The following is an 18,137-nucleotide window of genomic DNA, read 5'->3' as shown; positions in this document are numbered from 1 at the left end:
CCACTGTTCAAATGCGTTACCCAATCACCTACAGTAAGTATATGCGCACTTATGAATCTTTGTATCCTTTAAATCACATCTAAAGAAAAGTTCACTCTTTGTAGAGACAGCAGCTTGATTGTGTGCATGAGAAACAGGATGCCGAGCCAGGTGGTAAAGACAAGGGAGCTGTCAGACAACAGTGGAGCGCCCGCTGATGCCGGTATAAAGGGGGGGGGGTCTGATGGATGACTAAAAAGTGGATCATTTAGAAGACAGGAACTCGAGGTTCGTAGCCCGTTCTCATGCACAACTCATCCCAAAATGTGATTTTGTCGCCATCCAGGCTCTGTTTCAGTTGCTTCGCTGTTCCCTTGGGTTTAGGCTGGTCAGCATAAGGTGCACAGTGGCCTGGGGGATAGCAGCGGGAGGTTACTCAAGGGCAATAGGTAGAGGGCCAGGAGCAGATGTGATGCGAGTGTAGGATTTCTAACCGGTGAGAAACATAAGCAGGTAACCATGACCTGCGGCGTGTATCAGAGGAAGACGGGTCGGGAAGGAGGCTGGTGATTAATCAGACACCCGGAGGTGCGGAACAAATTCAAGAGCCTAGAGGCAGGGATGCAGGAACCCCGGGGTCTCCTGGGACAGTTAAGTCACCCAGACCCGGGGCAGAGCGAAGCTATGAGGGGATGTGTGCTTCTATTGTGACGTTGGTGATCCTGGGACAACTCGGTTTGCTTGTACTCTGTGTGATGCAAACAAACCGACGTGGAGTGAAGGCAAACCAGTCTCTCTTGTGTTCTGTGGGTGTTTGTTACCGATAGTGAGATCCTGTGGTGTCTCACCATTAGCTAGATGTAGTTATTTAGTTAGCAGTCAGATATGAAGAATTGAGTAGAATCAACGAAGCTGCTTATCAAAAACAAAACACTATACTGCGAACCCGACCATGTCCTTCTGAGGTGGACCCTGTAGCCCTGTCATGGCCAGAGAAGTTCTACTTGTAGCTTCCAAGCAAAAGCCACTTTTCACCTTTCTGAAACATTCCAGCATGCTAACCTGTAAATGAATGAGCATCTCCTGTCTAAAACAGTGGAACATCTGTATTCACAGACTGTGGTGTATGCAGGTTCAACACTAAAACATTACACCAAGCACAATCTGTTCTGCCTCTCAAACAGGATGATGGTTGAGGTGCTTTGGCAGACTCCACTTAAAGATAGACTGTAGCTTGTGTGATTTTAGCTAGTATTTTTTTGGTAATCAATTATTAATCATTTAATCTGTCTAGTAGAATCGTAAAACACCAGAAAATGTATCACTGGTGATACTCTCAGTACTTGGCTAATGACAGTACTAATAAATGATCTTCAATGCAATGCAAGCAGTTCTATTATTTTTGAATAAACTGCAGGCTTTCACACACTCTTCCAGAACAACTGTTTTTAGCGAACACCTCTGGTCCTGATGAAAGTTCACAGATTTCACCTTTCACAGCGCTGCTGTTTGACCTACAGACTGGTGCCAAAGGGATACAAGAGACGAGGAGGAGAAGAAATGGAGGAGGACAGGGAGGTTTACATCATCACAGACCTGGCCACAGCTGGCCCAGGACCTACTCTTGGGTGACTTATACCCTCTCTTTTCTTTCAGACGCACACACACATATGTGTCTGGACCCTAATGGCATGAGGCTTGCCAGAACCCTGCCCAGACCTCCCGAGGAGAGATGGAAAGAGGGGGACAGAGGAACAGAAGGAGGGCGGAGGGAGGAATACAGATGAATAGTAAATAGCGGGATTCTGTAAAAATGATGGACAGTAGCTGGGAGGTATGGAAGGAGGAACTGGAGAAGGTTACTGCATATTGAGAGACGGGTGGAAGCCTCGAAAGAAGGGAGGGTTAAGGTTTAGAATATGAACCACACTTTCTCTGACACAGTGAGTCTCCTTGGGCACACAGTCTACTTACTACAGCATGAGATCAGTACCTGCACACAACCATTTCCTAATTTATGCCAGACAAGAACTAAAAACACACACACACACACACACACACACACACACACAGAGACAGAGACAGAGAGTCAGGTCAAGGCCAACACAGAGTCAGCGTTACGGGGACCTACCTGTAGTTCTGTCTGAAAGAAGAACTTCTGCGGACACTGGGAACAGTCGTAGATCTTGTCTTCCTGGCCGTGGACGGCAAAAATGTGCTGCTGGAGCTTGTTGGCCTGCACAAACACTGGGAGAGGAAGACACATACGGCAACACGTTACACAGTGTTTATTAGTCAATAGGCCAATGCTTATTACCACTGAAGGGGACATTTGAGATGAGATTGGGAACAGTAACAGCTGGATCTCCATTGTTGTTGGCGTGTCACTAGTATATGGTGTCAAACTCAAGGTAATCCAATTTACAGTTGTTTCAACTTGGATTGTCTGTCACATGATTTGTAATGTCATCGCGAGTTTTGAATGGTTGAATGGAAAGTGCAAGCTTTGGAGAAAACTGATCCCGGGTCAGTGAGTGAAAGATAGTTGAAGGTGTTGGGATACAGACTACAGTACATGTAGCTTTGTATTACTGAGCAGGAATCATTGGTATCAACCCAGCTATGTCTCAAGATCCAATGTACTGATTGACTGTTTACAAGCGGACTGCTGAACAAAGATTAGTGCTACACTACCTACTGTATGCTGTAGCAGCAGAGGAGGAAGCAAATGACAACTGACTTTTCAGTACAATTAAACCCACAAACACGCACAACTGAAGCAAATGAATGGCTGCCTGGAAAGGAGTGAGAGCACGAGGAAGAAGGAGAGAAGACAGGAAGAGCTATCCTCAGCAGACCTTGTGATATTTATCAATAAATTATCTCCTCTTTTTTTAACTTCCGCTTCAGTGTTGTCTCATACACTTTTTTCTCTTTCTTTCTCCCCCCTTTGTTTCAGTAAACTTTGGGTTTTCACTGTGAGTGTGTATGTGTTGAATTATTAAGCCTCCCCATAGGAGTGGTGCCCATCTTACTAATTCATAAGCCACCAAGGAATAGAGTTAAAGTTTAAAGCGTTGCTGTGTACCTGGGGGAGGGGGGGGGGGGGGAGGGAGAGAGAGAGGCACACAACACAAGACAAACTCAACAACTGAGGGAGGGGAGAGACAGTGAAGGGGAGAAAGAGGGAGGGTAGAGAGAGAGTATGGGGAAAGAGAGTCAAGAGATGGGAGGGAGGGAAGGTGCAGTCTTAGTTTCTGGTGAAATACACCCAACCACAGGCCTAATTTGGTCATCCAGCATTTTGTTTGGGTCCTCCAGTGGATTTCAAAGACACAGGGTACTTCATATTTGGCATGTTTGGAGGTAATACTGCATGAACCTTTGCACATGCAGAGTTTTGTGTCTATTTCTTTAACAGCAGCCCCCTGCTGGAATATTACTCCCTCAGTTAGAAATGTTAGAAAACAATGAATGTTCCGAACATGATCTCACTGTTAACCATTTACTCTATGTATCATGATGCAGGTAACCCAGAGAGAGCTTTACTGTGCCACAAGTACTGGAGCTGATTTAAGTGCAAACCTTGCTTCCAACTGCAATAATGAACTCATGTGTTTGTTTGTTTTTTTGACTAAAATAAGTGACAAGACGTGAACAGTTTGCTGTTTAGAGAATGTGTGGTGGTGGTTAAAACACCTATGGCTTCATATTTATATAATATACAAATAAAACACAAAGCAAAACAGTTCCACAATATTCACACATGATTAGGGTAGGACCGTCTATAGTCATTTTATTGGTGATGTACTCAAGGTGTAATTTCTCCTTAGTTGAGGGAGTTACTGTAGGATGTTGCATGGAAAACGTTCCATTAGTTAAGGGAAATGTTAAGGCGTTTACTGCATTGAAAGTGATTTTACAGCGGTAGAGAGCCATGGAGACCGTTTTTTGCTTGAACTGGCGCTTGTGATACATTTTACCGCCTCGCAAAAAAACTGGCAGAATAAAAGAAGACAAGAAAACCAAATTGGTGAGAAGAGGAAAGGAATATACATCAGGAATAAAACAATAGAAAAATGCACAACGTTGGTTATTTTGATTTTCATGATGGCACACTAACTGGACATTGACCCTGATGTGGGTCCCATCCATCCAAGTGTGCCGTTATTTTTATCCTCTTGCTTTGACGGGATCTTCACCACAGTAAGCCCAAAATAGAGCGGACGCACCTTACATTTTCTCCCTTACTTTGGCTTCTAAGGTCTTTTGCTCATCGGTGGTTTTCTGTGCTACTGTCCTTGACGGTGAAAGTGTGTGTGTGTGTGTGTCTGTCTCTCACCTGTGAAGCAGACGGGACACTTGAAGGTACCTCCCATGCCTTCGAAGCTGTGCTCTATCAGGTGGCAAAGCAGCTTGGCAGGTGAATCAAACATCTGGTTACACAGCTTGCATTCGTGATTGATGCCCTCCTCTGCAAATAGGAGACAGACACGCATATGTAGGTTGGGTTAAGCAACACGAAAACAGGAACATACGACATTTTAGAATATTCATACGACGCTCAGGGCAGATGTCTGCACATACAGAAACGGTCAGCTAAGAATAAATGCACACGTAAACCACACAGCAATAACTGGAATATCAATAGAAGTGATATTCCAATCGGTCATATTCTCTTACTAACTAACTAGAATTAAATATATATATATATATTCACAACTTGTATTAGTGTAGACTAAAAAAAGCTACATTAAACAGCAAACGAGTGAATAATAATAATAATCTCAAACCATTGGCAAACATTTTCATTTCATTTGAAGAACTATACAATTTTAAGGTTCAGCTCCAGATCAGTTAAGTCGTCAACCCTTGCTGCATGCTCTCCTTCTCATTTTTCCTCCCCCACCCCCCAAACACCCCCCCTCCACCCCCAACACTCACACACACCAATCCCAGCGCCATATCTGCCCCAGTTGGTAATTGCCTGTCCTCCCCACCGGGGCTGTGGATGATCTACCCTTCCTATGGCCATCCTTCCCTCGCTCCCTCCGTCCTCGTTATCTGCCTTCGCCCACTGCAGTCGCTCGTCCATCCCTCACTTTGCCCATTCCTCCCTCCATGTCCCCTTAACGCCCCTCTTGGTCCATCACTTGCAGATTAATTTGTGTGGGGTCCGATTCAAACCCCTCACCCCGTGTTACCTCTCCTCACACAGACTGTGCTTACGTCTCTGAATGTCTCCTTACTACCACGTCTCTCCGTCCATACACCTGTGCTCTTATCAGACTGTCATTTAAGGTGGACACGCCTCCCACAATCTCTTATTCAGACGCAATTGACAGTGATCACAGGGCTCGTCACTGAACCATTTGCATGGACTGCCGAGATGGTGTATACAGCAGATGAATGAGTTTACACGCCACACTTCAGCTTTATATTTGTCACAAACACACAAGAGACTGTCCCCAAGCCTCCATCCTTCCTAGTTGTTCTCACTTGGATTATGTTTGTGTGTGTCTGTGTCTATTTTAAGAAGGTGTCAGTGACATCACAGCACCCACGGTGAAAGGCCAGATGAAAAGTGGGCATCATAAACACATACACACACAAACACACTGGCACCCCTGACGATCAGGTCTCCTGCTAGTTGTCCTTATCACCATTGTACCATACAGGACCAATACCCCAGTCACACATACACATCGTGTGGGACCACACACACACACACCACAGGACTGTAAGGCCTGGAGGCATCAGATGGTGTCTTCACACACAGAAACACATACACATACAGTGATTTAAAGATTCACATCGACAATTCATGGAGAACACGGTCAGTCACTTTTTCCCCTTACACATCTCGTGTGCGCGCGCACACACACACACACACACACACACACACACACACACACACACACACACACACACACACACACACACACACACACACACACACACACACACACACACACACACACACACACACACACACACACACACACACACACACAGCAGAACTTCAGCTGCAGGGGATCGTGGGGTTAATAACGTCTTCAATCATACATCCATGACACCCATACTGACTTATACACACACACACAAAGATTCCTATCTCTCTTTGCCTCAAAGGCCGACACAAGGGTGCCCTAATCCCGTCTCAATAGCTGTGGGGCAGTGTGTGCGTGTGTGCGTGTGTGTGTTGGGTGCCACATGGGTTTATATGGATGAGATGGTATGCTCCATGGTCCCGGTCCCCAAATATCCCCTGTCCACACACACAAACCTCAAAGGCTGCTAGGTTGTGTGGGGCGCCAGTGTGTCCGAGACATACTGCGACAGATAGAGGTTCATTATCATTTACTAGGAGATTGAAACAGCAGGAGAGAGTCACATGGAGTGAGACACACAGAGAGAAAGAGGGAGGGAGGGCGGGAGAGAGAGAGAGAGAGAGAGAGAGAGAGAGATGGAGGAGTGTACAGCACTACCAGTTTAATTAATTGCCATGTTTCATATTTTAATTATCATGCAAGTATTCCTCATCTTGGTGAAAGTATACCTTTATTCAACACTGAATCTTCTTCAAAAGAGATTGTTTCAACCGAACAGAAGCAAAAGACAGAGATATAAAAGGCACAGATACAGACAGAGGGTGACTAAGAAAGTTTTGCCGACACGCTTCAGTGATCTCAGTGTTCCTATGTTTGTGTGTGTGTTGGGGGTCTGTGTAGAAGGCACCTTTAAAGCTCCTTGCCCTCAGTAGGGGTATAACGCTCTCTTCAGAAGTTGCCTCGCACTCTTCCCACGCCACCAGGATCAGAGGAAGTGGTCAAAGACGGGCTACCTTTACATGTACACAGTGATGTGCCTATTACCCACAGTTTGTGACATCCTCACTGTACACACACTGTATCAGACCACTGTAGTTACTGCAGGTATTCTAGGTGCAATTAAGAAGGACAAAAATCCCAAACTGCACATGTATGGTATAGAGACGTGGTTATGACTGGCTTCTATTAACACAACTCCAGCAATGTTCTTAATCCCACTAACATAATCAGGATATGTTGTTATGCTTTACTCATACTTATCTCATGACAGTCAGGTCAGATATTTTAGTCATTATCTACAAATATCTATAGATATCTCTCTATCAAAAGCAAAAAATATAAAACAATATTTGGGAACTTACAATAAAAGTGTGTTTTCACTTAGAAGTCATCTAAAGTAGTGCTGCAACTATGATTGTTTTTCCCTTTGTATTTAATAAAGTCTTTAAATTGGAAAGAAATAGTCAAAGATGCCCATCCCAGTTCCCTAAAGCCCAATCTGACATTTACAGTTTATTTTGACCAACAGTTTAAAACTAAAAACACAAGAATTGTTTTTTATTGGTTTTCTGTTGATAATTTCAGTATTAACCTTAACATTTCATTGGCACAGACCAACAAAAATGCTGTTGTTGTGTGTGTGTGTGTGTGTGTGTGTGTGTATATATATATATATATTTTTTTTTTTCTTTTCTTTTCTAGACGACATCAATGTCGCCGTCAGCATTTCAAATGAGACTTTGAAAGTGATTTAACAGTCAATCAATTATTGGATGAATGAAAAAAGTGGCTTCAGATGAAAAAAGACAAAAACTACATTGAGAGAGGATAAGAATGAGAGAGAGAGAGAGAGAGAGAGAGAGAGAGAGAATTGAAGGGAAAACAGTGAGGTGCAGAGAGATAATTGGGCTGTCCAGAACAAGGGCATGGGGAGAGGCCTCCAACGCCTCTGTGTGTGTGCGTGTGTGTCCCATGAAAGACTTCTCTTTTCTGACAAATACATTGTTTTGATCAGTGTGTGTGGGGACCGCGGTCTCTGTATGCTGTCCCCCTCTGAGACCCAGTCCGTGTGTGAGCGTGTGTGTGTGTGTGACCCATAGTGAGATGATAGAGTCGTAGAGCATCCTGCCGTTACGCTTTGTCTCACAGAGTGCATTTGATCCACCCGCATACGCACATGTGCGCACACACACACACACACACACACACACACACACACACACACACACACACACACACACACACACACACACACATATCCCTAGGAGGCCTAAGCTGGGACAGAGAACACAGGGGAGAGAGGGATGACAGAGAGAAAGAGAGCGAGGCAGGGTGAAGGTTAGGACTCTGAGTTTGTTAACAGAAATGAACTTTTTATGCTTTTTAAAGCACACCTAGGCAACACCATCCGGTATTGTCTACCTGACCATGGCAGAATAGTACTCAACTTCTAAGCGCTCACCTTTATCAGATTCTTGCCTGTAATTGTGAACATGAACATTTCATGTCGTGTTATCATGTTCACAGTGGGGAGCAAACAAGTAACACCAACGTATCAGAGATGGAGGCAGACTGAGAAAGAGCAAGAGAGACTGCTTTTTAAGAGAAATTGCCCCCAAAATTACAGCTGCAACGCAGACACACACAGACACACACACACACAGGTAATTGGTGAGTTGCTGCTGTGCATCTGTTGAATAACTAATGAGGTTTCACCTCTGAGAGAGAAAATATTGGGAGGAAAAGAGGAAACGGACAATGTGAGGACAGGATGGAATGTAATGTGTGTGAATAGACAGAGGGCAGGAAGGAGGGAGGGGACACAGACAGGGAAAAGTCCATACAGCTGTCAGACTCATCATTACGATTCCACTATCAATACTGTCCCACACACACACACACACCTCATTGCTCATGCTCTCCCTCTGTCTCATTCTCTCTAGTTTCCCTCCTCTCTCTCTGCTAATTGACCAGAGGAGAGGGACCAGGTGGCATCATCCTCGTCACACTCACTCACACACACACACTCACACACACACACACACACACACACTCACACACACACACACACACACACACACACACACACACACACACACACACACACACACACACACACACACACACACACACACACACACACACACACACACACACACACACACACACACACACACACACACACACACTGGCCTCATCACAGACCCCTGCAACATGCAGCACAACATAAATGAGCTCCTTGGTTTATGTTGGGGGACAGATCCCTGAGGTGTTTGCACCCCCCCACACACACGCTCCCCCTTTCACAGTCTTGGCTGGGTTACTCCTTTGGGTGCCTGCCCCCCCCCCACAAGCCCCAACCTCTCACCCTTCCTTCCTCTCCCTGTGTCTGTATGGGCTGCTGCAGGTCCCTCGGGTGTCTACCCCCCATTACTGCCCTTCGCTGCTCATGTCAACCCCCTCCATCCCCAAACTATGTGAGGTTGCGTGTGTGCACGTGAAAGAGCCGTAGAAAGTGTGTGCGTGTTGGGGTCCCTTGTGACATAGAGGCCGTAAAGCAAGCCAGGCGATTGATGGCGAGGACAGCAAGGGAGAGGTAGCAAGAGAAAGAAGGAGGGGGAGAGAGGGAGAGAGAGAGAGAGAGAGAGAGAGAGAGAGAGAGAGAAAGGAGGACTGCAGAGAGAGGGGTGGTGTGAGGGTTGATGGGATGGACGGAGGGAGAGCAACAGAGGCGTTGGGAGAAAGAAGGAGTGCAGCAAAGAAGAGAGCAGTGGACGGAAGGAGGAGGAGTATGCACCTCTCTGGGGGGCTCGCTCAAGGTGTGTTTCCATGGCAACCAGGGGTGGGGGGGTTGATGCGAAGGGGGGGGGGGGGGTAGTGAGATTGACCCATTGGTAGTGTGGGGGCTGGAGAATAGACAAACACACACTCATGCACACACACACACAACCTGCTGCAGTGCTGGAGGGGTCCCAAGAGTGCCCCCACCTTTACTCACCCTCTCCCCCTCTCTCTCTCACACACACACACACACACACACACACACACACACACACACACACACAGAAAGAATGCTGCAGTGCTGTGGTCCCGCGAGTACCCAACACCCACACACATTCTCCCTCCCTCCTCTCATCTTCCATTTTGCCTCTCTCGTTCTATCACTCTCTCTGTGTGGTAATTGTTAATATTTTCATCATTTGTTTATTTACAGGGAGGCTTTCTACACGTAGCTGCATGAAGATGGGAAGTAGAGCTGTAGTCCTTTCAAACAGAAGAACCTCATTCAACGCGCTCCACTCAAACAGCTCGCTTTTGACCCGTTTATTTCAGTCTGCTGTCAGAGGCTAATCTGTGGTCAACGTGTCTACGGCGTTTCCAGTGTGCAACTTTAATTCCACAAAACATAAAGCGAGTGCAAAATAAAGTTTCCGTTTCACTTTAGTGTCTTGGTCTCTTGCGTGCCCTTTCTTTGCGTCACATTCGTGTGGTAGTAAGGTACGTCAATGTTGTTTTAAGCATCAATAACACATCCTACACAGAAGCCAGTCCACCAAATCAGAGCTGTGTGTCGGTAGGAAGGTTGTGACAGATCAGACGACATATATAGAGCCATTCATGTAGACTCTAGATGCAGGTATAACATACAGCACTGTACTGGTCTGACAGGTTTGTAAAAGAAGGGATGACAAACAATAAAGTTCACACCCTGTGGTAACAAAAAAAAGATTTGAAATACATGGGATGCGATGTTATAAATGTAAATGCCACAGACATACAAGATGTAGAAGATGTGTAGCAGACTTCATAGAGCTTAATACAGAAAGGAGGCTCTCGAGCACTCCTTCAATAATGGCTACATTCCTTGTTTGCACATCTCATATTGTCCAGTAATGAATACTTTCAGTGGAATCTCTCTCTCTCTCTCTCTCTCTCTCTCTCTCTCTCTCTCTCTCTCTCTCTCTCTCTCTCTCTCTCTCTCTCTCTCTCTCTCTCTCTCTCTCTCTCTCTCTCTCTCTCTCTCTCTCTCTCTCTCTCTCTCTCTCTCTCTCTCTCTCTCTCTCTCTCACACTATTGGCAGACAAGGGCAGCATATGGTGATAAGCAGTTTGTGTGTGTAATGAAAGGAAGCACAAATTGAGCATGTTTGTGTGGGGCAAAAGTGCATGTGTGTCTTGGAAAGAGTATGTGTCTCTGTGTGTGTATAGCAGCTTGGATTTTCCCTGTCAGATTACATAACAGTGGGAAGCTGGAGCGCTCTGTCCTGTAGAAGCCAAAAACCTTCTCAGTTACACACACACACACACACACACACACACACACACACACACACACACACACACACACACACACACACACACACACACACACACACACACACACACACACACACACACACACACACACACACACACACACACACACACACACACAACTATCATCATCATCATCAGCATCCCTTACTCTCTCTAGTTATTGTTGTTTAAATGTTTAAGTCACACATCTTATCACATCTTAGTTAGACCTCGCCGTGCGGTGCTTATGGCTTTCTAGAAGCACAAGATATCAACAAGATATCAAAAATAGACAAAAAAAAACAAAATAGATTGATGAAGTTTTGACAATTAAAAACTGTTTCGTTCTGATAATATTTTACAGCTGTGATTTGAGGACACAACAGCGCTTAACTTCACAGCAGAGAGTGTACAGATGGTGTAAGAATCATATCTGGATAAATGATTTTAACTTCTTAATCTATTGTCGCTTGACAAATGCAGCGGAGAACTGCGGTGCAATGAATCATTTCAAGTGCATTGGGTTTTTTACATCTAAATAAGTGGCTGAAGTATGGTGGTTCAGCCGGGGCTTTGTTAAAAAGCTCTCTCGTCGTCTGAGAGCTCGTATTGCTGTCTGATTTGACTGTTGGATGATTGGTTGTAAAGCTGTGCCTATTGTGACACCTCAGAGCCCCTAAAGCACAGCGTTTAAATCCGTCAGTAAAGCTTCATCACAACTGACATGATTGATTATTAAGCCATGAGACCTCTGTGATCAGACGACTGCGCTCCGAACTGCAAGAAAATACAGAACAAGGCTTGAACAGCAGGGAGCAGGTGGAAGCTTAACCATCGCGTTCAAGTGCGTTCGGTCACACATATTGTTGTTGTTCGTAAACACGAAGAACACACACCGACACAGGATGTTCAGTGTCATCTGGAGAGCACTCGGTCGTAACGAGTGGCCGACATGTAAGTCTGGTATTATCATACGTAATGAGACTTTAATTAATATTCAAACAGGAGAGGCGCACACATCATCGCTCTGGCCTTGGAATCATCGCTCAGGAGTTTCAGAGGAAAATGGGGAATTACGGTTTCCTCCAATAAGCACACGGAAAGCTGGAAAGACACACACACACACACACACACCTCTTTTTAGCTCGTTAGCAGGGATGAGAGTAATAAATGCAGAGTATATTTGTGTTTAGAATCTTAATTGAAAGCTTGAAAGTGGCCAGGAGGGAATAAGCCTAATCACTGTGTGAATAAACCATCAACACACACACACACACACACACACACACACACACACACACACACACACACACACACACACACACACACACACACACACACACACACACACACACACACACACACACACACACACACACACACACACACACACACAAAAAAGCTCGCCACTCCCTGGAATAACATTTAAAACTGAAGTACCTCTCTCTCTAGTCGTCCATTCCTTCCTTGCCTCCCTCTCTCCTTTCCCCTTTTAACTCCTTCTCTCCTCCTGCTGCTGCTTTTTCCACAGTCCCTCCGTTCCCCCATCTGTTTACATATGTAAAGCACAACTACAGCCCCCTGGATGCACATCAACATGTGTGTGTGTGTGTGTGTGTGTGCTGATGCTGGTTAAGACTATAGTCGACATCCACGAGGAGTTATAAAAAGTGTTTATGGTGGGTCAGGGCAGGCCCTAATTGATTACAGGTATTTACTGCTGCAGGTGTTTTTCATTCAGTCACTGGTGTTGTTGTGAAATGATCTTCTGTGGGCTTATTGAACAGGCTGGAACACATGTTCAATGTTCACGCTTTCACCATTCCACTTCAAAAGTTGAACCCAGAGAGCAACTTCCATTCAGAAAGATAAAGGCATTGTACAATTCTACTTGAGTGACTTGGAGAATAGATTTTTTTTCTGACTGAATATTCAAGTTGAGTGGATAATGTAGTCGCGACTTGCAGTTGAATGTTACTTTATAGAAGGAAAAGTGTGGAGACGCACAGTTAGAGGAGACTGAAGGCAAAATGCTTTTAAAAGCCAAATTTAAGTGCGAGGTGGAGGAAACCTGCGAGCCCACCGCGGTGCGATAGATTAGAACACGCACACACAAAATCACCCGCCCATCCAGGCTAGCAAGCGTGTCTGTATCCAGGGCTAATCACCACGGCAACCCGGTAATCAAGGCTCCGATCTAGTTGTCAAGGTGATGGAGAGACGGTCATACAACTGTTATTTACATTGCTGTTATTTTCTATAGGGACGGATGTATATAAAAAATAATAATGAAGTGAAACAGTGTGTTGAAAGAGAGAGTGTGTGTGTGTGTGTGTGTGAGACATGTGGAGAGGGGCGGCAGACTGACAGAGAAAGTTATGGAGGCAGAGAAGAGGTATGTTGATTAAGATTCACTAATCGCTTGTTTTTTGGTGCTAAATCTAATGGATATGTGTGTATGTGTTTGCCTACCTCTTTCTAATCCTATCCTGCTGTTTACTGGTGTGTGTGTGTGTGTGTGTGTGTTTCTTTAATCTTTGCTCCCAGGAGGAGTCAGAGGGAGCTAGCAGGCTTCTCCCCACTGCATCTCCCAAATACCACTAAAAAGCCAATCTCCATTCCACAACAACAACATTAAGGCCCACACACACACACACACACACACACACACACACACGCACACGCACTCACACACACACTGTAAACCCCACCCCAAAAAGCACACGCTGTCACTTGCAATCACATGTAATAAAGCAGCTAAAATAGGTTTCAATACTCTGAGATCTTTAAGTAGTGTGTTACCAAATATACCCTCGCTGTATTCACTCCTTACACTTAATGCTTTACAATTAAAAATTGCCCTAAATGGAAGTTAAATAAACAAATAATGAAATATAAAAATCAAGAAAATATGAATACAAACTAATGCAATTGCGACAAAAACAAAGGTGTTTATCCTCTGAAGGTTAACTTTGCATGTAAATACAACTAGCACTGTTCTGTGGGACTATAAAACACAAACTCTAAACCTGACAGAGGAAGAGGAGGGAAGGAGGGAGCAGGAAAGAGGAGAGGAGCAGAGCCAATAAGAGCTCACAGCAGGATGCTAATAATGCAGCTCCAGCTGTACCAGTTAACCTGCAAACTGCCCATCTGGACCCAGAGAGATGGAGAGAGACAGACAGAGAGAGACAGAGAGAGATGGAGAGACAGACAGGCAGAGAGAGACAGAGAGAGATGGAGAGACAGACGGGCAGAGAGAGAGAGAGGGAGAGAGACAGTGAAAGACGAAAAGGCAGAGATTCTACAAATAGATCTAAATATGTCATCTATGTAACGTCAGAAAATAAAAAAAATGTATTAGAAAGAATAATAATTTCCCAGAATAATAAAACCCAGAAATATGAAATTCACAATTATATAACAAATTTGAAAAGCAGCAAATCCCCATAGGTAAGCCGCTGTAAACAGCAAGTGATTAAGTTCCTGTGGAGCGATGAATAGTTGTCAGCACTAACACAGATGTGATACAAGCCGTCAGACTTCATTTGTTTCTTCTCTCAGTCGTGTGTCTCAAATCACAACATGTGTCCTCGTGTTGCATCGGATAAAAATATTAAAATAATGCAAACAAAAACAATAAGCTAAACAGAAAGACGGAGAGAATGAGAGGAAGCTGGCCACATCCTCAGCTGTACTGGGGTGGACAAGTGGACACACACACACACACACACACACACACACACAGTAGGAGTGACCTTGGTCCAGGCTGTCTGTCCTCGCCCCCTGCCCTGGATAGCTACATCCCCCACCGAGCCACCCTGCCTGTCCCTCTCTCCCTCCCTCCCTCTCTCTGTCTCTCACACACAAGCACACACACACACACACCATGCCATACCAGGCCGTGCCAAACTGAACCACGCTGTGGTCATAGAAACAATACAACAAATAGACTGGAAGAGATCAGAATAGCAGGGTACAGAGTAGAAAAGAATAGAAAAGTAAGGGGAGGGTGAAACCAGATTTTTTTTTTTTATTGATTCCAAAAACTCACACTTCGAAAACACACTCAACTTCAACACAAAAGACACACGGCTAGCCAACTCTAACCCTCCCTAAAGCACAAATGTATCGCTCGCACACACACACACACACACACACACACACACACACACACACACACACACACACACACACACACACACACACACACACACACACACACACACACACACACACACACACACACACACACACACACAGCAGTAGCATGCTAATGAAGACAGTAAATCACTACCAGGTCATGTGTGGAAAAGCCTGCCAGATACCTGCAACCATGGCTAGAGACCTCCCTCAGCCACACGCTCTGTGTGTGTGTGTGTGTGTGTGTGTGTGTGTGTGGGTGGGTGAGCAAGAGAGATGGAGGATGCCTGTTGGCTGTAAACATGACTGCTTCGAGAAAACAGAGCGAGCACCAAAGAGGCACAAAAATGGCAAAACATGCGGTATGAACGGTGAAAGATGGTCCATATTTCACAGCTAGAATTCTGTCTTCGTGTTAACAAACACAAGCTGCGGACGGAGCGGGAAGACCAACACGGAGTCAACAGAGTCAGCAGGACGGGGTGAAAGCTGTTTGAGGGAAGAGAATACATGCTATATAATACTAGACATGTGTTCCTCCTGTCCTCTCAACATTTATCTCCCGTACTTTGTGGCCAACTGAAACGACCCCAGTAGTTTGCACTCAGATTAGTTTCAGTTAAATGTTAAAAAACAGCTCCATCTAACACTTTAAAGTTTTAGAAGCACTTAGCTGAAGCCTTTATCCTACACAGCTTACATTAAGGCTCTATAATGTGTGTGTGTGTGTGTCCAACAACAGCTAATCAAGGTAAGACCTCTCCAGCTGGGTGGACCAGGTAATGCTGAAGCTCACAAGGAGCAAAAATCGCCAGGACCGACACGGTCACTCTGACAAAGAAACAAGCCGCCGATTACCTGCTCCGAGTTACGATCAGCTGCACGGCCCTGAAAGATTAAGCACCAATATAATCTGATTACGTTCAATTGCTCTTTATTTATTTTGTCTCCAAGGGCTACAGTATGGATAGTTAAGTGCGTAAGGTGCCGCGTATCAAAGAGCTTATTTCCTGTCAGAGAGTTCACTGCAAGCCAACACATAAAACAATATGTAAATAATAAAATGGAAGCTTGATATTCGCTAGAAATACTGAACCTGCTATTTCTTGCCGTCTCCGTAGCTATAGCTATTGATCCCTTGATCTATAAGTAAAAAACAAGCTGGACAGTGAGCTCAGTAGGATTGTTTAGGAAAAAAGCACATGCAACTAAGAGGAATATTACAACATATTAAAGTAATACCTGGAAGAAAACCAAACATATTTGATGATTGTGAAACGTGTGTAACCTCGAATAACAAAATAATAGCTTCTTCATGCTCACACACACACACACACACACACACACACACACACACACACACACACACACACACACACACACACACACACACACACACACACACACACACACACACACACACACACACACACACACACACACACACACACACACACACACTTCTCACTTCTGTCAGCCTCAAATACAAACAAATAAATAAATGAACACAAAGTTATTATTTATTCTGAAGCAGGAATCAAATATACATGTGTCGAGAGATTGGTGTGTGTACGTGTGTGTGTGTGTGTGTACGTGAACGTGCAGACTTATAAAGATAATCCCAAAAGATAGACAGAGAGGCAGACTGACGGATCAACTGGCAGCATAAGACTGACAGACAACAATGCAGGAAATATATCTGAAGGCAGATAAACTGTCACATTCAGGGCCGTACGTTCAGCTGTGAAATGCAGGTTTGAAATGTGAATGAAGAAGGAATAAATGTATTATGTGTAAAGGTATTGCTCGTAGTGATTAACCGACAGACAGTTATAACTACCATCTTTCAGCCCGTCGTTACAAAAATACATTTCAAAAAACGGTGTGTTCAGGAACATCTCTTCATGTATATTCTGTGTTGTCTGCAAACTCAAATAAAATGCGTGTCTCTTTCACAGCTAATAAGCATTAAAAACAAGGGCTGGTAGAGGCTACATGAGAGCAGATCATGGATTAGACATTCCGCTTGACACGCACACTAAAATGCACATCCGCGCACATGCATAGACAAGTGCTCCTGTTAACCAGTCCTCCAGTCTACTTAAGAGAGTTCACATGCAGAGCAGAGGCACTACTGGGAATCACAGTTTAGCCCTCTTCTCTCGCTCATCGGCTCCGTCTCCGTCTCACAAACAGCCAGACACGCAAGAACACACAGATGTGTTTGTATTCACCAAAGAAAAAAACCAGGAAAAAAAAAACCCAACCTCCGACAGTCACAAGCATTTTCGTACGCGTCCATTCTGTCTCTCTGTCAAGGCTTCAGGTTGTATCATTAATTACATCTGACGCCGCTTCTTGTGTGTTTATGTGTGCGTGTCTGCGATACGTCCCTCGGGCCTCGAGCAGGGAAAGTGAGGTTCAAAGACCCCCTGCCAGAATGCTAAATCAATATTAATACATGCTCACACACACACCCGCGCGCTTACACAGACGCACGCACTCCCAACAAAGAGATGTCAGCGCAGTGGTTAGAGGGCATTGTTTCATTGTCTCTGTGGTGCTCTCCTTCCTCTCCATCAGTCTCTCTCTCTCTCTCTCTCTCTCTCTCTCTCTCTCTCTCTCCCTCCCTTCTCTTTGGATTCTCACCTCTACAGATACAGTCGAGTACTATAATATAGATACGGCTTAAAGCTCCGTGTTGTCATTGCCTCTTTCGTTGACTAAACAAGTATAAAAAGTTAGACATTTAGAGACGATACCTTTTTAAAAAATCGGTTTGGTTTCACATTTGATCTGGTTGGTCTTAGATCTGCCTGTGTTAGCAAACTTAAGACGGATAGCTGAAAGTATAACTCTTCTCTACATGAAAACTGTACGGTTTCATGTG

General features: G+C 44.7%; 1 protein-coding gene across 1 annotated transcript in view; it reads right to left on the bottom strand.

Annotated features, from left to right (window-relative positions):
* The window catches only part of znf423 (zinc finger protein 423), a 134,815-nt gene that overhangs the window by 12,728 nt on the left and 103,950 nt on the right, over positions 1–18,137 (bottom strand). The window contains exons 19-20 of the mRNA XM_076082095.1: positions 4,322–4,453; positions 2,111–2,226 (exon numbers count right to left, since the gene is read on the bottom strand). Coding sequence (XP_075938210.1) covers positions 2,111–2,226; positions 4,322–4,453 — 248 coding nt within the window. The remainder of the gene's footprint in view (positions 1–2,110; positions 2,227–4,321; positions 4,454–18,137) is intronic.

Source organism: Anarhichas minor, unplaced genomic scaffold, assembly GCF_050575085.1.
Source record: "Anarhichas minor isolate MPS153535 unplaced genomic scaffold, ASM5057508v1 ptg000090l, whole genome shotgun sequence".
NCBI lineage: Eukaryota > Metazoa > Chordata > Actinopteri > Perciformes > Anarhichadidae > Anarhichas > Anarhichas minor.
Note: the sequence above shows the minus strand (reverse complement) of the source record. Positions and strands in the feature narration are given on the sequence as shown.